Below are 24,440 nucleotides of genomic sequence, written 5' to 3'. Positions count from 1 at the left end.
ACCCGGTGTATCTGTGCTTTCAATTGAATAGGTCACTATGCACACTACTCCGGTCTTTATTAGCCGCCTGTGGTAAAGAGAGAAGGTCGGTCGGTTTGCACGTAATCCAAGTTAACATTCGGGGGATTAGAACTTCCTCCCACCCGTTCTCATTCGTATATTCTGCCCCGCTTTGCCCGACCCTTCGCCGCAGCTCGCCGTATTTAGTCAGCAGTAAAAGCTTTAATGAAAAGGATCTTGGTTTCACGAGGCACTAAAATCGGTTATATTGGCAACGAGGAGAGAGGTTCGACGAACGAATGCCCTTTATCGAACGATCACATAAACGCATCCCCCTTTTCCCCTCTCTTCTCTCGCACGTTTGTCTTTTTTCTCTTCTTTTCTTGTGTCTCGAAATCGATATAAAACTTTGGATTAACAACATGTCGGGGATTCAGACGGGGAAGCAGCGTAATAACATGGTGAGAAAAGTCCGATTGATTGAAGTCCTCGGTTGTGTAATACGATATACGGATAAACAGCATAATATTCGTGATGTATCGTTACATCGATTTCTTCTCCATTCGCGAAGGATTGTTATACATATACATATATACGTCGCGAAATGTATTAGTCTGCAAAAATTTCACAGCGAGGCGTTTTGCCAAAACCGTGACTTGCAGGTCAGCATCTTAAATAATTGCGCGCCAGTCATAGAGATGTATACAATTATGATTATATACGCGAAACGATAACGCGTAAATCGGTGTATACGTCAGCGACGACATATTATCGATACCACGCAAGCGTCGGACGCTCATTATCGTAAACGACGCGGCGACAGACAGTGTTGTCTGTCGATTGTAGTTCTTTCCCCGATACTTTATCCCCCACACGTGTGCTTGCGCGTTTAACGGCGTGTTCCCATCGTTTATTAAATTAACGATCAGTCGTGAAGCTCACCTTTATTGGATGCTTTTGGGAGAGCATGTAGGCGGGGAATAGCGATGGATTTAAAGCTTCAGGCTATGCTAAACGGAGCAACATTCGAGAGCTCGTTATCATTCTTTACAATTAATTAATTAATAACAATATTATATTTTTAAATAAGCATCACAAGAAAGTTATAAATAGCTAAATGCGATTTTTTTTGTCTCTAAGTAATTTATCTTTATGAAATTAATATTTCGTTTTCAAAGTTTCCATATAATTAATAGAGTTCTGATTTTTTCTTAAAGTATTGTGATGTTTCTGACACGTTTCTAATACGAAGAAAAAGGGTTTTAGTGGTTAAATGTGAAAAAATACCAAAATATAAGAAGATAATGATATGATAATTTTATGTTTTGATTATTAAAGAATTCTTCGAGAAAAGAATAAATATATTATATTTTTATAAATATATAATGACATCTAAATATATTCTAAAGGAAGATAATTAATTTTACAAAAATAAATGCTTGCGCCGCCATTTATAAATCCATAGAGAAAATGATAGGAAAAGAGAAGGAATATGGATTTTAAATATTGAATATTTGCGATATCATATATGTTCGTATGTATTCTAAAGATGGCAACAATTCTAGAAATAATATCTGTCATAATATCGAGAATATGGTAAATGTGTCACAATATCAAAAATATAGAGTTCTCGCGTTGAAATTCACTTGATTAAATCAATCCTCGCTTAATTGGAGAAAATTATCGGAGCTACATGTAGAAATGTAAAAATAAAGGGCAAGAAGCAAGTGTTGGAGCGCACCACAGTAATCATTTAAATCATAAGATAACATTTGATCTGACTTATCGGATAATATTTGAGTCAATTCGAATAATAAAATAGATATTAGATTTCCTCCAGATTCTGAAATCGTAAATAAATTTTCTTAATACGCGTTTTATGAGCACATCGTTCGAAAAACGAAATGTGCTAGTTATATATTTATATACGATAAAAAGATTAAAATCACTTTGGTCTCTTTCTCCGAGCCGAGATTCCATTGTACGATTAATGCCTTCAGTCACTTCGCAGAACGTTAACGTCGCCGGGAATGGTCCGAATATATCTCCTCTTTTTGTATTAACTCGCGATTTTCGGGCTTCATCGAAAAACGTCGTAAATTCGTTCCACGTATCAAACGCGAGGACGCAAGAGGGTATTTCAAATGCCAGTGCGCGACACTACGTATAAGAAACACGGGCTAGCCAAAGGCAGACAGCTAGCGCCGGTAAGAAAGAGGAAGACGGAGACTCTCCCTAGCAGAGAGGAGAGTATTTCATCGTTCTTTCGTGGGTTTTTTGCGACGGATTCTTGCCAAGTCCTGGGCGGGTATTACCTCCTTTGAATCTACCTCGAACAAGGCTTGATCTTTAAGCCGCTCGGGGGTTAGGTTAGTAATTTGCGGATTATACGAGCAGGACGCCCGGAGAGGGATAGGAAGCGAGGGAGAAGCCGGGGCAGTAGAAAGGAAAAGAAATAGCGTTGCTGGTGAACTCGGCCGAACGATAGTATGCACCCTCGTCTGTAATTTTCTGACCTCTTCTCTCCATCACATCCTCTTTCCCGGTTTCTGTGTCTCTCCGCCGTGCGTCGTTCCCTCTGTTTTCACCCTGTCTCGTTTCATAGTCCCGCGCGATTCTGCAGCCGTGGAACAGTCGCGAGAGACTTTTCATTTCAATAACTATGGCAATGTGGCTATTTACCCGTGGACGCAAGATACTCGGGGCTTCTCTATGGCAATTTACGCTACATTCTGTACTTTATCTTTGATGATCTTAGATACTGTATAGGTCCATCAGTAGGGCCATTGATAATGACGAGAAGATTATAGAGAACTTACAAAGCTTCGTTTCCTGAATATACTGTAATTGATCGGCTTCTCTTCTACCTTCCTCGAAGTGGCGAGTTTCAACGAGTTTCAACGTTCGTACTTGCAAGAAACTCGCTGATAGCACATTCCTCCGATGAAAAATTACAATATTAGAATTAAAGTTATTAAATGCGATTGCGCTGCTAAAAATTGTTTTAAAAAATTTCCTTTTTTCGAAGCGTCTGTTTTAATCTAATTAGAAACAAGATACAATGTCTGCAAGATACTGTGTCTACATAAATTGATTTCATCAAAAATAATATTATTAAGGAACATTCAGATTGATGAATATTTTTCTCGACGTGCCTGAGAGATTTCGTTTTTATCATTTTTACAATTAAGTGAATTTATGGATTATTCGGTGCAGCGACACAGAGAAACAATGGTACTCGCGGGAATAGCGATAGGCGTACGTAACGTAACTCTACCTTATAAATATTGCGATAATTAATGTATCGGAAGCGGTACTACCGTCGTGCATTAATTTCAGCAAACATTATTAACCTGGTACCACGCTTTATTCTTTGTTTTTCTGAATAATTTCTGAGGGCACTGAAATAAGCTAATAAATTCGAAAAAGTCTCTTAAAAACTAATAAACTTAAAAGACCAAATTAACACATGATATTCTCCTAAACATAAAGTTTGATAACTTTTGCTGTAAAAAAATATTATTTTTACTTGTTTACTTTCTTAATATTTAATTTTCTTTCGTTCGCTTGTTCTCTCTTTCCCTCTCTCTTTTATATATATGCGCTTAAAAGTATCAACAATCCGTTGACGTAGCAATTTGACGATCGCCAAATACGTCGCTGATATTATCATAAAAAGGGTTAGAAAACGCGTTAGGATCGAGGCAAGAGCTAGGGGCGTCTCGCAACAATAGCTACAACAACGGAAAAGTACAATCTTTCGGAAACGTATACATTACGCCTTGTTAAAGTGGTAGTCATTTCTCCCCGAGACATCCTGTAGGCGGTGCGGCGAGTAAATAGGTTGCATTTAGAGGCACTCAGCGCACAGCGTGTGGCCCGCTCAAAACACGCGAGGAAAAGCCGCATTGACATTATCGGCTCTCCCTTCGGTCCTCCTTCCGGGTCAGGAAGCGGCCCCCGGGGTGCCCCGTAAGTAGCACGCACGGGGAGAGACAATGGATTCTTTTATACTGATAGAAAAGAAAAAAAGAGAAACTTACATGGGATCGTCGATGGCGTGCCGATGTCGTCGTGATGTAACGACATAAGTGTAGTGATCGTGTGCATTTACTAAAAAAATATCAGCTTATGTTGGTGCCAAGAAAATTTCTCGTATTTTTATTTCTTTTATATTTCTCAATTTTTTCTTCGACAATTGTTTCAGGTTGATAGAATTTTCGTTTAATTGGATATAATTTAGTTTCGTGTGACATTAACTTTAACTATTCACCACTAGCTATGCGAAGAGCCATAACTATTTCTATACGACGGATGATATTGTATAAAATAGCTTATATAAAGAAGCTTTATTCTTGAATGCCAGTAAATTATTCATATAGCCGATAAAGTTCGATATTTTTATATATAATCCTGGGCGATAATTTTAACGTTATTTTCCCAATAATTTTGAGGATACATCAATCAGTTACTTCACCAATCGTACATTTTTTATTCTCTCAATGTCTATATATTCTAGCATACTCGAAAAATAGGTCGATCCGGCTATGTTTCTGATGATTTTGCAAAGGAAACTTTACAAAATTCTGTAAGTTTACACGATGGCCAATTATTACAAGAAATCTCGCGAAATATATATATATATAGTTGGAGATCGGCGCGAGCACTGCGTGCGAACGGCCGGGCACCAAAGCCACGGGCACAAATGCATCAGTTGGTATTGATTGCAGCAGCGCCGGGAGCAGACGCTCTCTCACACCGACATCGTCTGGTGCATGTCGTGCAGCGGCACCAAGAGATGTACCGCACATATACATGCGCGCGCGCGTATGCATGTAGAGCGCATCGGTATACAGAGACGAGAAACGACCACGCGCGCTAAGGCGACAGGGATAGGAATACAGAGTGTGCAGTAGGGCCGATGTTCCACGGCGGAGGTCATGGAACGTCAGTGATTGACGATGCACGCATGTCACCCGCACATACGCACACGGTCTCACGTACGAACGGACGGACGTACGGTTGGCAGATGGACGTTATTCTCGCCCCCATTCTCGCAGGGTGCGCGACGGGATCAAGGACGAGCACGTCCGCAGGAGTAGACACCGTAGAGAGAAAAGCCCAACAGGCAGGCAGTCACACACGTCGAGCGTTACTGACCTACTTCAAGCTTTCGATCCTCTTTAGCGCCCTTCGCGCCCCTCGTCCTTTCCCTCGCGCGGCTTCCTTGCATATATAACCTGCGTTGTGTGCCTGATTTAAAAATAATTATTCAAAGCGACGCGATGTTTCTTGTAGTGTAAGGGACTTGCAGGGTTCTCTGAGGCCCTTTAACCCTTTCAAGACGGCATTAATCTAGGACAGTGGGGAAACTTTTTTGTGTTTTTAGTTTATTGTACGTGTTGGAGTTTTATTTTCTATGCGTCTTTTGCATTTTCTTCTGGCATTCTCCTTCAACTGGAAGATGTAACGATATATTCCCGAAACTTTACATGTAGCAATCAATTTTAACGGTAAATAAAATTTTAGTCCTGAATTTAAATTTGATGATACACATGTGTACCTGGAGTCTCGAAAGGGTTAAGTTTACTTTCTAGACAGTCTGAGCAGTATCTAGAGAGAATTTCATCTAATTTAATCTTAACAAAAACTGAAATTAAAATTAGAATTTTAATAAATTTGTGTTAATTTAATCTTAATATCAGTTAGCTTTTTATATGATCTTCGAAATTTCGCACGTTTATAAAGCGTTAACGACCATTGCTTTTAAGATTGTGGCTACTTAAATAAGCTATTTTTGGACAAATACAATAAGGTAACATAATCTGACAGAATCTGCTATGGGTTTACAATTTTGGTCCAATCTAATATCCGCTTGGTATAGTGTATCATCATCTCTCTGTGGTATTCTATTGAGTCTAACGGACATACAATCTAACGGATGTTCGTATATGCGCATCTTCCATGTATAGGCGATCTACATGGAGCTGAACATCGTACGGTTGTAATAGCTCTGGTCCTATTGACTACACCATACCATAATACGTTCAACATTGATCTAAATTGCCACATCTATAAATCCCATTGCGTTACTTGAACTTGAACAATTCAGCTTTTAGAACATTACACAATAATAATGCCATAATGAATAACACTTAAATAAAAAAAAATATTTTAATAATCTGATATGAGCTTTCTCGAATAATATTTCTCTTTATAATGCTCTGTCTTTTAAATTCGATTGCAAGTTATTTAAATTCTTAACTACTTTTTTCAATAAATAGATAAACAATGTTTTTTATCTTTTATTTTTCAATTAAGTTAATTAACTTGTTTAACTATTTGATTTTTTATTCGACTTTAATTAGATTAACGGAATTTTTGAATTATTAGTAAATGATAGACGTGAATAACGCTTTAAACATCCTCAAACTTTTTCCGCGGTGAATAGCAGTTAGTGAATAGCAGCAAGAAATATTATACTAATTACAAAATACCGTACTATGCTGCGAAAGATACGTAATATCTTGCAGCGATCGCGCAAGATTGGTATTGTTTGCTTATCTCGCATTGAACCACGCGTAATCTGCGCCGGACGGGTTGCCGCTCGATTATTAATTCAGTGCTAACGAGGCGGATAATCATAATACACATCAGTGAATTGTTTCGATGCGATAATAACGACCATAATAATTAGTTTGGTAGAGTCGAATTGGAGAATGTGTGTTATGTGATTCAATACACTGATTTGCTCAATCTTCGCAGGAATATAATACCTTCCTGGTAAAATTGCCCTAATTCGATATTATTCAGTAATTACTTCTGCTATTATAATTATTGCATTATATATAATGTGGTTTGTGTTTAGTAAACTTGTCTTTAGCAAATTCTACGTATTATGAATCTTAATAATTTGATAAAGAAACAGTTAATAATTTTCAGTATTTAAAATACATTTACCAAGACAAAATTAACGTGTGACAATTATTTCAAAGTTTTCAATAAAATATTATTCTATATATTGAAAGCTTATTTCTAAAGTGTCTTTTCAAATAATAATTTATATAACATCATTCGTACGTCGATCAGTAAACGAATTTCTATTTTATTAAATTAGTTAATTATTTATATTATCTGCAATAATCGCAAATCCGTTTTCGTTTTCCACTAAAGCTTTTCAACAATTCGGAGCATGCTTTCGTCAAGTTATTTATTTTGTATTAAGCTAAAAATTTTCCACATACTATTTACGGTCGGGCAAAAACACAATATAATTAGGATTATGAAACATTGCGGTAATTTGTGAATATTTAATTCACCTCGTTGTATTTCAAGTAATGGTAACGTCATTATAATTACTGACGCCGAGAACTTTGGTCTTGAATATTCAGAAGGTATGAACAGTCTGCACTGCATGGGTAAGCTCTATATGAGGAATATGACTCACACCGAGAAAGTCCTTTAATTAGCCTTCCAAAATAAATTGGGACGTTTAAGCGGCCGGAGATAAGATAGCACGGCTGAAACGGACGAACAAAAACCAAAGTATTCGCTTTATTTTATTCGTACTCTGCTTTATACATCCGGCTGACCCTGTTTAGTTATTTGATCGCGCCGGCGGCGGTAGACCGACGATTCGTTTGGATTTTTCCCAATGTACATTCGCGCGGCTGAATCGCCGGCGGTTCAGCGGCGAGAGAAACAGATAAGCGGAGAACACACTCATCCGGTTTCCCGGCGAATGAAAACGTAGTGTCATCTGTTGCTCTCCGCGTTGGATACCGCCAACAAGTGGTATCAGCCGAAATTTAAGGGGTCGAGAAAACTCGGGTCAGTCACCCCAGGCGTTGTACCATTACTCCCCCTTTTCTCATCCCCCTCTGCCTCTACGCGGCTCACTATCGGCACCCACCTCTCGCTCCGCGTTACGGCCACGTCGTACGGGGATGGATCTTTCGCGCGCTTCCGGGCTTTAATTGTGTTCCGGAAAGATATCCGCCGAGATCCTCTCCGAGTGGAGATCCGCCGAGTGTAATGGCTCGCGAAAGAAAAAGGAAAAGAACGACAACGCGGTATAAGAGTAGCCCGACTGCGGTTTCGGACTGATAACCGTCGGAGATTATCACGTGATCATCAGGTGGTAACTCGATTAGTAGAAACTACGTTTCTGTAGTAAGAATTTTTATTTAATATGAATTTTATATTTTTATTATTAATAAATTTATATTATTATTTTCATGTTATAAATTATTTTCAAATCTATATTAGTCATACAAGCTAGATACGCGCATCGATTTTGTGTTAGATAATAATTAAGAAGAATGCACTCATATATATGAAATAATAATGAATAAATGCAAATTGATTATGCGACACGGTTGACGATGAGATATTGTATTGATTTATCGCGAAAATAAATTATGTGACATAGGATGAGTGATGGTGAATGGAATAGAATAAATTATGTTTTACGTTCCACTAAGTTAACGAAGTTGTTAGCGTAATAAAGCGTGATAATTACAGTAATATAATAAATATTATACATGCATCAAAGCATATACGTTAGCATATAGCATTAAAAAAATCACGACGGAGCGCAAGACATATTTCTTACTCACTTAAAAACTTCGTCTCAAAAATGGGACATTGACCGTTAATGAATTAGTATATTTCAAGTTTTACTTATTTTACAACTTAAATGGACACATTTGAAAAATCTTATTCTTGTCGCGTCTCCTCTGCTCTCAACAAACGAAAGTAAAGAAGTTATTTGCGAAGGACGAAATTGCGGGAAAGGAGGATAAGGCTATACCACCGCAACCTCGGTCTTATTTAGTTTGGATAGCGAAGCTCTCGAATTCTACGACTAGTCGCGAGATATATTGCGAGCGTTGACACTCGCGCGATGCATAAAACTTCCGCGAAATTCAACGACGTTAATCATAACGTCACGACCACCCGCCACGACAAACTATCGAGGCGCATACGCACGCAGGTTTGCACCCTTGACAAATCCTCTTGTCCACAGAGTATTCCTGCGGTTTATCTGCATACAAACGTGCACATTCGCGTACACGGATATGTGCACACGAATATATTCGCGAGTGGAAATATAATCGCGTCGTTAGCGCAGACAGTGCCGATCGATAAACTTCTTTCGCTTAGTCTTCAGCTCAATTTCGACGAACGTCGAAAAAAACGAATTTTTATCTTAATTTGATTGCGTTAATAACTCTCGATTCGAATAGAGTAAAACATGGTGGTAATATCTTTATGATAAATAGCTCTAATTTATTTCTACATCGTGCTCTCTTTTGCAGTCAACGAATTTATTAGAAGGTTTTTTTTTTTTCAAAGTCAAATTAAAAAGAATTCATCTTTTCTACTTATTCAACGTAACAGTGACACCGAAATATCAGATCACTTTGCTATAATCGCACCCGTTATTATACTCGTATATATTTATAATATTTGTCGCTGTTAGATAACATACACATTCCTCGCCCGAGCATTTTATAATGGCTATGGCATTAAACATTTGCATCGCCCAGCTATGAATGACAATGGGTTCATATCGCTATGGTGGAATAGGTAGCGTTAGCTTGCGCGGAATATTCTGCCATGGAGATGTAGGTCAGTTTGTCTGCGTGGAATATTCCACTTATTAATGTCGCAATTTTCTACGCCGCTATCTGGACTAAGAATAATGATAATACAAACAATGCCTGTTCTCTATTTAAAATATTAATATCTGCCTCAGATTTTATCTTGCTATTGTATTAATTTAAAACAAATTTGTCCAGACATGCTTACAATTAAGTTAGATATATCGGAATGTAGAACGCGTTTGTATCTACATATAAAGTGTTTACAGAACACCGTAATTCTCATATTTATTTTTCAAACATTAAATGCAACGCTTAATATTTTTTTTTATCGTGTCTGGAAAATATAATTTCGTGTGAAAATATTTCAAGCCGTAATGAGAGAATTTTGTATTTTCATAGAGGCATAAGAAGATTGCACTTTGACTATATCTTACTTTTTATTACGGTAAACAGCAGAACTTTTTGTCCGACATAATATAACAACGGTGGGATCCAGATCTAATAGACGGGTAGAACGTCTATAAACGCTGGATCGAAGCGACAACCAATAGCCCTCTCCTATCTCTCGCGGTTGATAGCAGGCCGCAAAATAATCATAGACGTAACGCTCGAGGAAAGGAGAAACGAGGAAGGTGTGGATAGCACTTGTTCTGAGAGCGGTCTGAGTGGTCGAGCGAAAGGAATGGGAGATCGGGATGATCTAACGAAGGGGCGGGAGGAGTGGTGAACGACGAAGATGGTCGTGCGAGCCGGCGGAGGGAGAAAAATCTTCGGAGAACGGGATGAAGCAAGAAGGTGAAGAGACGAGCGGCGTCTCCCACTCTCGGAGGGTAGAGACGCTGAGGATCGAGAGGGATAAAAGCGACCGTGGGAAGGCAACGCGGCGAAGGGAGGCAGGGTGGACGAATTACTCGCGTGGCGCAGGCGCCATTTTGCAAATACGAACGGCCATCTTGTAATGGGTACGAGGGTACGCGGAGCTGTGCGGGGGTGGTAGGAAGATAATATAACCATTCCTGGTATCGAACAGCGCTTCAGTGCTTACCGAGACAGAGACAGACCTACGACCTGCGATCAGGAGCTGCTCCTGCGACGAGCGAGACCGCGATTTTCCCGCATCTTTTTTTTCTTCTTATCACCACTCAGTTATCTCAATTTCTCTCGACCACCACGGACTTGACGGACAGTCTTATCTCGTGTATCCCCGAAATGGTGCGACGTGCTCGCTTGTAAATGATCCATTTTTCTTTTCTCCGCTTTTCTTTCCGCTTTTCAAGTGACGTTACCCCGTCGATTGCTACCCAGCGATTGTTTCCGCAACTCGTAAAGAGTCAAACATCGCGAACGGATCGCACAATTCGGACGTTATTTTAAAGAGTCGTACAGAACGCGTCGAAGCTTCACGCAGGACGAATGCACGGGTCACGGCTGTCGCAGGTGCGCGTAACATGTATTATTTGTTGCATCAAGGATGCTGCGTATCTGTTGCGAATTGGGTCATGTCACGCGCGAGCGGTCGATATTACGTATACCCGAGCTGATACCGGCTTTTTTCGCGTTCCTCGGCAAAATGATAATTATATCTGTAACAGGCACATTGCGCAAAATTAAATCTCTCTCGCGTAGTTACTTTATTTACGAGCGTGTGTAGAAATTACATGTACCTGTTGCATACTGCGTTTTTAATAAGCCGGGATTTCAACAACGGTTGAAAATAATGCACAACGTTGAGTGAAACTCGAACGTTTTCACCCACTATCGTGTTTGCATACGCTTTGCCTAACGTATACGCACAAAATCGCGGGAATAAAATGACATGTAGAATGCATATATCGTGGACGATAGTGGGAATATTATATTATGTTATACAGCGGTCGCGCAATATCGATTTTTCAAGCGATGACGACGGCGACATCGTACCCAGGATTTTCGATGCACAAACACGCCTCTCTTCGCATTAAAACTCACGAGCCGCATTTTGTCATCTAGTTATCGTCCGATTCGCGCAAATCCGAAAGTAATCCAGGAGAATGGATTCCCGGTGACTGCGAACCTGCTAATTAGGAATCCATGTCGTAAGTTACATCGTGTCGCTACCTGTTGCGCGTTACTTTCCTGTAGGAAGAACCATATCGACCGTAATACTTTTTTCTTGTACGATTATGCCACTTAATAAATGGCTCATCAATCCATCTCGCAATTTTCGCAGAGATTTTGATATTCCTCTTTTATTCAATAAACGAACATAATTCCATTGTACTGATTGAAATTCTCTGAATATCTTAGTAATTTATTTTCTAATTAATTTTCATTTAAAGTATAAAATCGATGCTATGATATTTCTATATTATTTAATTTTACTTATTAGTATATTTAGATATATTTGGATTGTTACAATTTTAATAAATTGTAATTAATTTTTGTCGAGAACAATATTTCGGCTAGAATAGTTGCAAAATTCAGTGAATAATTACGTAAATTTCTAAATATAAACATGTATAGCGACAACAATTATCTAATTTAAGTTATAGAAATTAATATAAATGAAATCGACAAATGTAAATGAATATAAATGATTATCAAAAAATATTTATCATCGGTAAATTGTATTGCACTTTCACGAAGAACATGATACAAAATTTTTTATAATTCCAACTATAAAAGAAATATTTAACATATTATGAAGATCGAAGATAGCTTTGTCATTATATTAAAGGGAAAAAAGAAGGGACGATAAAATATTTGATAGATATTCTGCGCGATTTAATTTTTTTTCGCATCTTTTTATTTAACTGTGTTACATAATGAAGAACCCAACTCAATTATATTTCCGTTATATCGTTACATATCGTAGAATGCGAATCGTCCTTACGTCGTGAATATGTAGTCCGTGCAGGCTGCTGCGACAGCGGAGACACAAGTGTGCAGCACGTCGGCAAAATTAATTCTACATCGTAGACGGATACTAAGTGCCTACCTGTTGCACCGCGTGATAGGACGATCGCGTTTTGAACAGATCAGGAGCGCGGACGACGAAAGACGTTGGCACTCGGCAAATGAAAAATTTTACGCGCCTACCTGTAACAGGCAAATAGGATTGACGCTTCGCAACTTGTTGCTCGCAAACCGCCAATCTTCGGGATTCTCAGCTATTCCGCGACAGCCGTAATTCCACGAGCCTCGTCTCGATACTGCAAAAATATTTCGCGATCTTCGCTTCTTACATGGATGGTTTTAAAAGCGCGCGCCTGAGAAACTTTTATGCCCCACTTTCCGTTTTATTCAAGGTAAATCGTTTCCCTTCACGTTCATCGAAGTCAATATTTGAGAAAAATGTCGGAACGCACATTTTTATCTGATTGCACGACCAGATCTTACGTTTACCAGATCTTCACTTATTCTGTGAAACATCTCTTGCTCGCGTCTCCGACGATATGTTTGCCGAGACATTTTTACCGAGGACAGAATCAACTCTTCGATTCTAAGCTAGTGTTTCTTCGTTCGATTACACTCCGTATAGCTGGAAGTAATGTGTCTATCTATTCGCCGCCGGTATAGATATATGCCAGCAGGTAGTTTTCAAATACGCGTCAAGGAACGTCGGTGAGAAACTTCAAGATGACTTACTCTGTCTGACTTACGTGACGGAGACGCATACTAGCGCACCTGTTGCACGTTAATTCAAGATAAGGGAAAAGAGAGAGAGGGAGGGGGGAAAAAGAGAAGAAAAAAAAAGATTGCATTGTGTCTCGGTCGAACGTTTAAACAATTTTCTTCGACTTTCGTCTTTGCGCTACCTGTTGCTACCGTAGCATCAGCAGATTTAAGCTTTCCGTCAATCTTTACAGTCATGCACTTTGTTTATCAAACCCAACAAGTAGCCTTGTAAACTGCGGAAACTGCCCGGTAGCTATTGGCGTTGGCAAGTTTGATTAATAGCGAGTGATATTGGCCGACTATTATTTACGTAGCAACAATAAATTGCTGCAATATAAAATTGAACCACTCTTTATGTTATTGCAATATGTTTTTATCATTAAACGAACGATTTAATATTAGGCGCGAAATAATTTTATTTGGTGTTTTATTTGTCTTACATTCAAAATAAATTATGTTTCGTTCACACAGATACACAGTGTTAACATGAGTGAGTTGTATCGTTTAATTTTTATATTTGACTCGTTTAAAAACGCTTGAAGGAGTATTGCAAAAAGGAATGGAAAATTTCAAAGCATTTTTATTATTTTATTGGTTCACTAAAAGCAACCGCATCATTAATATAAAACTATTCACGCAACGGACAGGAATCACAGACAAAATCGCGTTTACGAATCGATCGCGATAGGGATTGATTTCTCTAACATTTTATTTTGAAAACTTCACCGATCGCGAAGTAATCGATAATATTGCGGGTTCTACCATAAGTATTTACAATCGGGTATTCCGCTTCTGTCTGGGAAAACCACATCAATCTCGGTGAGTGTAGAAACATGCATGTATACATATTAGATTTAAGGTTTTATATAGAATTAGAAAATTGTAAAAGAGTTCAAAGCAGAGAATTTTATAATGTAATTTATCTCTTTAAAAATGATCTGAAGAAGATTTATTCGGTTTCCTTAGGAAATAGATAGTATGTATACAAGATTTATAGAACTTTTTCAAAAAAAAAAAAAAATGTGATAAATTTTTTACTTTTCCGTTAAGAGAAAGTAGGCCAGATTTATAAAGCTAAAAGTGCCCGAAATCTAAAAGGGCTAAAAATCATCAAAGCACTGCGAGCGTGGCGTGGAACATGAACCGTAATGCCATGACCGAAAGTAACCAAAATGGAGTGTGACCTCGTATATGATTTTCACGAATCACATTACAGGTGACCTCTTTTGCATAATGTATGTCATACGTTACCGTTGAAATGCGGCGGTACAATGATCTCGCCTGGAGCTGAAAGCTTTAAGCGTGGAAAGAATAAAAATCGCGAAATACGGAAGAATAAGGATATCCACGTGCAAGATATTCTTCCCGCGTGTATTGTAGAATTCTTACGTATCTTGTCCGCAATAAAAGAAAGAGAAATAAATGTCTTTCAACCGTATTTGATGTAATGGAATGCCGCGACAAGATACAAAATGTACGTGCCATTAAACACGTCTTATAAATACGTTATTTTGTACTGTTCTCAAAAATTTAAGACAAATGCTATGACTTTTTTGTAGCGTTTAAAATTTACAGCGGTTATTTATACGTAATTTGCGATTTTAATAATATGTTAAAATATACTCTCAAATGCATAAGCAGGTAAATAATAGGTAAATATTTTGTCTTTTGTGTACGGTTAAATAATCTGCAAGTAATAATTGCTTTTCTTTCTTTACACCTCGATCTGTACTGAGTTTAATATTATAAAGTAATGAGCACAGCTAATTTTGGTTCCGTTAAACCAATGAAAAGCACGCGAGCAAATTTCGCACCCTCGCGTATTTTTGCAGTCAATTTTCGAAAGGGGCTTAAGGCAGGGGTATCACAAACTAAACGGCGATAAAGCTTTAATTGCGAGAATCATGATTGCCAGGGCCATTTCGTATATACGACGCATATACCAAAGGAACGATTACTAACCACGCCTTACGCCAGCTTGGTCGTTTGACGGAGCTTCATCGGGGAAATTCATTATACGATTAGATAATTAAGTTAATTGACGAAGAGTAATGGAAGACGGGCGTCTTACAGTCGTAAATTTTGCGCTGAAACCGCATTACATCTTAGAGAGTTATTACGTCGCTCGCGAACGTTCGCTGTTCCATTTGCATTCACCGGATCAACTTTACTTCTCTGGCAATTAATCAGCAAGAGAATTCTAGAAACCTACTTTTTACAACTATTTAACGTGCGTATTAATGCGCGTTAAATAATTGTAAAAATCATTCTAAATTACATAAAAAATTGAAAATTTGTTTATACGATTAAATAAACAGGCGTTTATAAAATATAATATGAAATTATACAAGTTTGTAAGCCCGCGTAAAAAACGTTCCACTGTGTACCTCCAAATTAGGAAATGTACCGAAAGTACAGATAAAATCGCGATTAGTCTTAGCGGTCACGTTTCTCTGATGAACTCGGACGCCGCTTCCGAGAATCTAGCGTGATTTAGATTCAGATCGCGCGCACGACATTTCGCTTAGACATTTATTCCTGAATTATACTGAATTTATACTGAATAAGGCAATTGGGAATTGGTTCATCTACTTTGGGGCATTTTTAATCGCCGTCGATCCGTCCGGGGCGTTTGCTCGCGCAAAACGCCGAGGGGCGCGAAACGTGGACTATTTTCCGACTGCGGTGCCCTAATAACGGCGTTATAGGGTGCACGCGGCGTAACCGGATCGTGGATGACAATAGCGCCAGGTTAATTCCGTCCGACTCTGCGTGTATTTTTTTTTCCCTTTTTTATTCCATTCATTCCGACCGAATTGCAATCGGCTCGATTACGGGCGCATTCAGATACCGGCGCGATGTTTCGCCGTGAGAATAACCCCGTTGTCGCATCTCTCTTTCTCTCCTTTCCTTGTTTCTCCCTCGCACGTCTATTTTCATTTGTATCCGCGCGCGGAAATCGCATCGCTCGATAAAACTCTACGCTCGAGATGCGTCAATCGGTACGAGAGTAGAGTTATCGCATACGACTAATTTATCAGGCATCACGCCGGCTCCATCGGCTATCTCCGCGCTCCGATAGATGATAGATGGGAAACGACATATCATTGCGAATACCAAGTTGTGAGTATTTAATAATAACTTAACATTCTGATAATTATTTTTATGATTATTATCGTCTTCAGGTTACACGTACAAAAATATATAAATTTGTACGAATTATCTATGAACAAACAAATTGTTCATTTCAAAATTTTGAAAACACCACTTATACAGGCAAATACATAATATTTTTTTAATTCCGCAATATTATGATTATCTTTTTTTTCGCATATATAATTTTTATAGAAAAGTGGTTTTACTCGGTATTTGGGAATAGTGCTTTCCATTTCCGCTGCAATGCCAGCTTGCGTTTCTCGGCGCAAATGTATGCATTATAATATAATCTGGTAGCGCATATATATATATATATATATTGCTGGCACTCGTATATGCCTGCCAAATACACCCTCCCAGACACATATCACTATCCAGGATATATGACATCATTATTTCCCCTGCGTGGCTCATCTTTATCTCTCAAATTGGGACGAACTGCATTGAGTGCATAAAAAGCAGTGCACCGCCAGCCGGCAAAAGGCGACGCCCGTTTTATCACGGAAAAAGTAGAACAACCCTACCATTGCGGCAGCCATTAAAAATGTGATTTACGAGAGCGCGATATTGATTACCCATAAAATACTTTAATATTAATTATGTAATTTCGTCTGAATATTTTAGTTTCACATTAAAAAATAAATCAGTGCTTTTGTATTAAAAAGGATTAGAATCACGAACGATTGAAGTTGTTACTATAGCTATTATAAATAACAAATGTAATGTTCTCGTTTCACTCGCCGAAGGATAAATAATAAGTTACATCGATGAAAATAAAATAATAGTTCGACTCCGAGAATGATAAGTATCGTTATACATTCATGCGATAAAGCGCAATGCATTTACGACTACGTCCGATGCCATGAATCATTGGTGATGCGCGGACAGCGCGGTTTGCGATTTTGGAAGAGCCGCAAATTGGGACACCGGAAACCGCGGAGTCAACGAACGCGAGACTGTTTATTAAGAATGAGTAGATGCACATTGTGAAATCGGGATGCGGCTTTAATGGACCGATGAAACGTTGCTCATAACGAAAGATAAAAGCATGCCGATGCTCGGTGGTGTTCTTATCCAGGTAAAACTGCGTGTAGGGAAGGGGTGCTTTTAGAAAAAAAAAAAAAAACAAGAAATACAGCGATGGAAATAGTGGTGAGAACACAAAAGGTACAATAGACGGTGAAAACTTTTTCTGGGGGTTGAGGAGGGACGTGGGGGATGCGGTATTGAAACGCACAGGCTTGCCGAAAGAATTCAGGTCAACGGAAAGAAGCCTGGAGGAGATATGGGAGTACTCTTTCAACGCTTTGAAGTTTCCGAAATTTTTAATACTTTTTTTCTATTCGATTACTTCGATTTTTCGATTTTTATTAAATCCGTATTTATTGTCGCAACGTAAATCTTGTGTAAAAGAAACATATCATATAAAACACTCAGAATAAAATTTCATAATTTAGAACAAACAATATTGTTCACCCTGGGATTGTTTCACAGTCGTCCGATGCGTTCCAGATCTCTCTTCCTTCTCCTCTTCGCAGATTTATTCGTTGCACTCGTACAAATACAGCGCTTGTAAAAGAAAACATTGTTAATTACACGATCGCACATATTAATCATCACAAAAGAATAATCGCCCGCATTTGGCACTCGACGTTAATTGCACGCGACGCGCACTTTACTGTTTGTACATTGCGGCGGATCCCCTCGAAACGTGATCGCGAAAATAACGCGACAAAAATACAAAACTCCGTGACTCGCTCAACGAGTCCCGCATAATGAATGAAACAGTGGAAGATTGTGAAACGATATACAAATAATTAAAACAAATAATTAGCCGTATTAAAATACATACTTAATTACGACTGTACTTAATAAATACGCAATTTATTTGTTTTATATGTTTGACATGTCACTTACGATCGAAAAATTCGAAAATGCTATTGACATTTTAATAACGTCCGATAATAAAATCTCTCTCATTTTCAATCCGAAAGTGATATGCGATATACATTTAAATCAGCAAATAATTCAAAATATAACAGGATACATTAGACAGATACATTAGAATTAAAGTAATCTATTATCGCAAATGTAATAATTTATAATTCCCATCCCCGACCTTCCACTTTTCATTTGTTTTGAGTGTCGCGAATATACTTTTCAAAAAATACGAGAAAATATTTATGTTGATTACAAATTTATATGATACATAACGAATTAACACGGTTTGCGCAACGGAATACATCTTTATGTATTCATACGACTAGACAAACTCAAACTGTCGTGTTCTGCATTGCCGAAATTATAACACACGTGTAAGAAGATACGCCTAAAAGCGTATACATATTTATAGGGATCGCTTCGTATACGTGCCATCGCTTTGCCTGTTGAGTTTGCCTGCCTAACCAATTTCCAGAGCTTTTTACCTGTTGCTCCAATATAAACCGTATTCAAATATCTTCGTGCGTTATCTCTTTCTAATGATAAATATTGAACGACGTTTGTACACGTGTCAAATGCCACGCCAATTTGCATACAATCCCGGCTGGTGAAATTATTTCATTTATATAACGAAATTATATAAAGAGACATTTGATTTATGGAAAAATTATGGAAACTTGGAAAAATGTTATTCAAGAACTGAAAAATCGTCTCCTCCATCTTTGTTTTTATCACGGAAGTACAAGTAGTTTCGGGTAAGTTTCGTAAGTTTCCTTTCATAAATTCTAACAATTAGTCTCAACATCCGAAATGATAAGAACAAAAATGAAAAAGTTTGGATAGAAATTTTTCAAATTTAATTCTCGGATAGAAATTTTCCAAATTCCATTTTATTCCAGAATTAAAATCGTTTTCCCGATATTTTCTCAAGAATTCTAGATAATATTTAAAGAGCTTTATCGTAAAATATTATGACTTAAACCAAATGAACATTATTATCAATTTATGATAATGAAATTGGTATTGGTATCACTAGAATCCCTATTTTTTCAAGCATCTATTTTTTTACATTTAATCGTTGGTTTCTTTTTTAATTGTATCAATTACTTTAACACTGCTTTAGAAAAAAACTAGAACTCTATCAATTACAACGAAATTCTAAAAATATAATGCTAACTTTACAGAGGTCACTAAAACGCGATTCTGATTTTAGCGGTTAATGCATTATCGATGTTCGATATAAGATTTCCGAAACCGAACACCACTATATGCAAGAATCCTCGCTCGATAATGTCAGCTTATCATATTACGTGAGTTTTACGCTAAAATGAAGGAAAATATATTCAACGAGGCGAGAGCTATTTTAGGTTTGTTCTGGCGATCTTCTATTTCTTCATCACGTTCCAGCAATTCGATTATTCAAAACATACGTATAAATGTGTTAATGTAAAAGATATTAATTTTATACTTGATATAAAAAATAGTTTACTATTTAAATACCTACATCTCAAAGTTATATATACATATCATAAATAGATAGATATAATTTATTTTAAAGAGAGATTCCATTTTATGGTTTTTAATAATACATTTTAATTACATATCTTTTCGACTTTGCATTATTTTATCAATATTATCGCATTGCTATCCATTCGATTCAATATTTTATGAGCTTTAATGGCGAAAATTACCCGAAACCTAGTTCCAGAAAAATTATCTTGAATACTCAGTCCTCGAAATACCCCGTACTAAAAGTCAAAAGTTTTAATAGCCTACCATCATCTCCCAAAGCCTGTCGTAAATAACGGAGTTAATGCGCTTTCCAAGCAACGGCTTTGCCAAAATTTCGAAATCGATAAACGTGCTGAGATAATGTGAGAGCATTTTCAAATTTCGGTACTTTTAAAAATTGTTCGCGATATCAGCGTTTAAATATGCAAGAATAGATACGTACAATTGCGAAAGAGTCAAAAGAATAGACACGCTCGACATTTTTTAGATTGCGAATTATTTGACGGTTGCTTTAAACAATATCCTTTTGATATATAAATATATTAATACAATATTAATAAATGAACAAACTATGTTTATGAACATTTTTATTTTACTCTCTTCTGCTCAAACTCAAAAATTTGCTTAAACTCAAAAATTTTTAATTATGTTAAAAAATAAAGTCACGACTCGCCTAGCAAATTTGCCCGGATTTACATTGCACGTATGTAGTTCGCGATTGTCGGCAAAAACTCGTCGGTCGCTTTTACAGGAGCGGTTTGTATGGCCGTACGTAGCGTAGGTTGGAAGGGCTCGCGCGGAGGTTGCGCAACGAATCAAGTTAAACTTTAATCAGGCATAAATGACGGCGGGGGCGTAACTTTTAACGGGCCAATAAAAACGGGGAAATGAAAATCGTCAGCGCGCGTACCGTGTACCGTCCCTGATAATGGCGCCGCAATGTGCAACGGATGGCCGTTTTACTGGTCACGTTATCGTTATGTCGCTTCGTGTGCCGCGCGAAATGACGAAGGCGCCGGCGACGAATTTATGGATTCCACCGTCGATTAGAAAGGCTAGCGGGCCTTACCGGCGACGCCGAATAATTTTTGTTGGGCGCGATCCTTTCGGAAATCCCGGCTGGCTGGCAACCGAAACGCGGCGACCGACCGAACGAGCGAGCGACCGATCGATCGTTCCGCGTCGTCGCTTTGCTATAAGGAGTAATGAAAGCAGGAGGCAGAAGGGATGGAAGGGAGGGAGGAGCGACGTGCCGATGAACTAACTTTACGGATATCGAATATTAATATCGAGATGTAGTTTAGAATATACATCTTTCGTTGTCCGCGTGATCTTAATTATTGTACAACGTGGCTGAGCCTTTGATGGAAGGATGAGGATCTGGTTCTCGGTTTACTCGAATGGGTTACAACAATTATTATTTTATAAATGTTATAATTGTTGCAATAGAATTGATTTTATGATTACAAGATGTAAAGAAATGGATATCTTTTTCAATTATTTCATTCTTTTGATGCAACTCTTCTTTGTAATGTAAATGATTAATGAATATATAATTATCTCAATTTAATTTGAGAATGAGTCATAGAGACATAGAGAAAGAATATTTAAGTGTTTCTCATTAAAATTTTATACAATCTTATTCTGAAAAAGGGAGAACAAAATGTACTTTAAATTTCATGTTTCTTTCATTATTAATTTAATATTTTCTTCATTAGTCAGAAATTTTAATGTAACTTTTTTACTTATTTCATTAATGTCTCTATTTATTAGCTTTTCTCTATTCTCATAATATGCATATTTTATTATATTTGTATTTATAATACTAAATTTAATGCGGTAGCGAATAGAGATCTTTTTATTTCGCAATTTCTCATGTCTCAATAACAGATATTGAATTTTAAACCATATCGCTTATCTGCTAACAAATCAGTACGTATTATACTTTTAATAGCGTTTCGTGACCGCACGATAATCGCGATCGTTACGCTACTTTGTAAAACGATTTCGCTTCGCATGGCATGCATATCATAGAAGATCTAAACGATCGATACAATAACCTCGCATAAACGTGTAATTAGTGGCTGCGGTGAAAATTTTGACACGTCCCGCTATAACGATGTTATACCTCCATGAAATCATACTGAAATCCTAAATGGCCATCGATATTGCAGGGATTCGAAAATGACTCTAAGTAATTAGCGAAAGGTCAAATATCTGATATAACCCAAATAATATTCCAATGTATAATTTAACAAGAAAAGTGACATTTTTTATAACATATATATTAAAATAAGAACAAGACATCATCGTTATAGAAATTCGATAAAATTCCATTCGTTCGGCAAATGTAAAATTCCGTTTTAGATTATCATAGATATTAATATCGTTATCGATGAAAAAATTTCTCATCTACTTAATAATAAGGAGATCGAAACTGTGATACGAATACCAATAATATTCCTATGTATTTTTATTTCTGTGTCTCCGTTCGTGTAATACCTATCTCTCGAGCATTTCCTCATCTTCGTAAGAGAACTTCTACTTTCCCATAGGCGGCGTATCGTTCTTTACGTTCGGGATTCAAGCAACCGATTTATCCGGAAAGTCCGAGAAAGATGCGGTCAGTATCGAGGAAACCTTATCCGCTGGTATACCGTAGTATTAATTTGTGGCATCTTCTAGCTTCCTATCTTAGATCCCTTCACTATCCCTCCCCCCCCTCTCTCTCTCTCTCTCTCTTCGGCTGCGACTCTTTGTGCTCGCGAGCTTAGCTGAGGTAGATGGTAGTCAAAGGTACGTCACTTAAAACTTACGTCATGGCAAAGTCCGCAACTTACATTTAAAGGCAGGGTTAGAGCGGACCGACAGAAGGCCAAAGGCTTGCGGTATCCTCGAGGGTTGCTTCGCGGATGCAGTGAGTAGACGGTAGCAACGAACAAGAGAGAGAGATAGATAGATAGAGAGAGAGAGAGAGAGAGTAACAGTCTCTCTTTAATTTGAGACACAGTGTGCACTCGTCGTCTTTGAAGCAGTCTCGCCCACTGTCGTGTAAGTAATCAGTTGAGCCTCCGTCCGGCACCGTTGCTTATACGGCGTTCCGACACTTGTATCCGCATCGCCTCGAGACTAGTCCTCTCTCGTCTTCGTAGACTTCTCCTTTTAAAGCTAAAAGAGAAGCGAGACCCGTAAGAAAACTCGACCAGTCATTTTCGCAAACGTTAGATGTGTTTTGCACTACGTAAAGCACGTTAACGCTACCGTTCTTGACGTGATGTTAGTTGAAAATAGACTTACAATTAAAATGAATATATCAATCGAATGTCACTTTAATCGCATATTAATCACTGATAAGACACATCACAGCATGTGTAGTAATTATTTGTAAGTTACCAAGAGTAGCGATGGAAATAGTAAGAGCAATCGCAATTTCTTGCGGACGAATGTAATACTGATATTAACTCGAGCTTTTCCACGAGCTGCTTTCGTAAAAAGCGTTCGTCTCCGCGGACCGAGACGTTCATCGATCTTCCGTGAATCACGGATCAACTTAGTCGCGGTATTCCCTCTAGTCTGACGCAAGTCTGACCTTTACCACTGACGCGTCTCCGGAAAATCCCAGCGGGCTGCGGAGCAGGAGGTACGAGAGAGGAAGGGGCGAGGGGGGAGGGAGAGCTCGGTCTACCAGTTTCTCGGAACAAGGAAGTAAGGAGAAGGATGCGGCCTCTTGGCCGTCGTTCCGCTTTAATTTGCGACATCGTGTCGCGCTCGTGTCTTTGAAGTAGTTTCGCCCTTCGCCGCGCCGTCGTGGCTCGCAGGGAAAGAGACGGACGATGATGCCGGCCGTGACGCAGTAGGGTCAGTTTTAAAAATACGTAGCCAAGACAGATTATGCAAATGATAATCCGATCTAAGATGGATAGCTTAGAAATTAAATTTGTGAAATAAAAACGCAAAATCTGTTATTTTATACTTTCACTTTAAACTATTTTTTTACTGTAGCATGACGATGAGGCAATTGTTTAACATAGATATGTTCTACTTGAGCGAATTCTAATTTGCTCGAATATATGTACACACATGTGTATCTCGCACGTATACGTTGAAAAACGCTATTTTTTAAATTTGCGGGAAATATAAACACTCTGCAACTTGAAAGCGTGTAAAATGATTAAGCAACAAGCATATTGTTACGATTTTATTTACAATAATCTTTAAGTTATAATATTTTAAGTTATGTATATTTGCGCTGTAATATTATTTATCGGAAATTTGCGGCTACTATACATGGAATGGAACGCAAAAGAGACGCGCGATCTCCTGGCCAACGTCGAGTGGGATGACGGTGGAATATATCGGAATTAGAGGTAATTGAAGCGGAGCGATCAGAGACGAGCGCGCTTATGGCGAGAATAATCGAACTGCAAGGATTAATGATGAATTCACGTAAACCCAGTTGGCTTGCGCGCTTACCGATCGATAGGTCGCGCGCGGGAAGAGTGGGCTAGGTAATCAGGCACGATCGCGAGAGTAGGACATACAAATATGTGCGTTACAATATCGAGA

At 38.1% G+C, this 24,440-nt stretch overlaps 1 protein-coding gene and 1 long non-coding RNA gene across 13 annotated transcripts in view; one reads left to right on the top strand and one right to left on the bottom strand.

Moving 5' to 3' along the window:
* Positions 1–1,448: 1,448 nt before the first annotated feature.
* On the bottom strand, positions 1,449–5,276 carry LOC139775211 (uncharacterized). Its single transcript, XR_011718766.1, has 3 exons — positions 5,021–5,276; positions 2,820–4,013; positions 1,449–2,710 (listed from the first exon to the last, which is right to left on the bottom strand). It is a non-coding gene; the product is annotated as an uncharacterized lncRNA (long non-coding RNA).
* A 5,368-nt stretch (positions 5,277–10,644) lies between these two features.
* LOC139775650 (uncharacterized) overlaps positions 10,645–24,440 on the top strand; it is a 131,255-nt gene continuing 117,459 nt past the window's right edge. For 4 of the 12 annotated variants that reach the window (XR_011718899.1, XR_011718892.1, XR_011718900.1 and 1 more), the window contains exon 1: positions 10,645–14,084. Coding sequence is in view for 3 of the 12 variants with exons in the window: in XM_071711839.1 (XP_071567940.1) it covers positions 16,355–16,388 (34 nt within the window). In the remaining 9 variants the exon portion in view is untranslated. Of the gene's footprint in view, positions 14,085–16,025; positions 16,389–24,440 lie in introns of those variants that run through there. The other 8 variants (XR_011718898.1, XM_071711859.1, XR_011718904.1 and 5 more) reach the window with 6 other exon arrangements.

The sequence above is a fragment of the Temnothorax nylanderi genome, unplaced genomic scaffold, assembly GCF_030848795.1.
Source record: "Temnothorax nylanderi isolate EJ_2023f unplaced genomic scaffold, tnyl_v1.0 TNYL_tig0005_pilon, whole genome shotgun sequence".
NCBI lineage: Eukaryota > Metazoa > Arthropoda > Insecta > Hymenoptera > Formicidae > Temnothorax > Temnothorax nylanderi.
The sequence above is the reverse complement of the archived record's forward strand: the minus strand, read 5'-3'. Positions and strand labels throughout refer to the sequence as shown.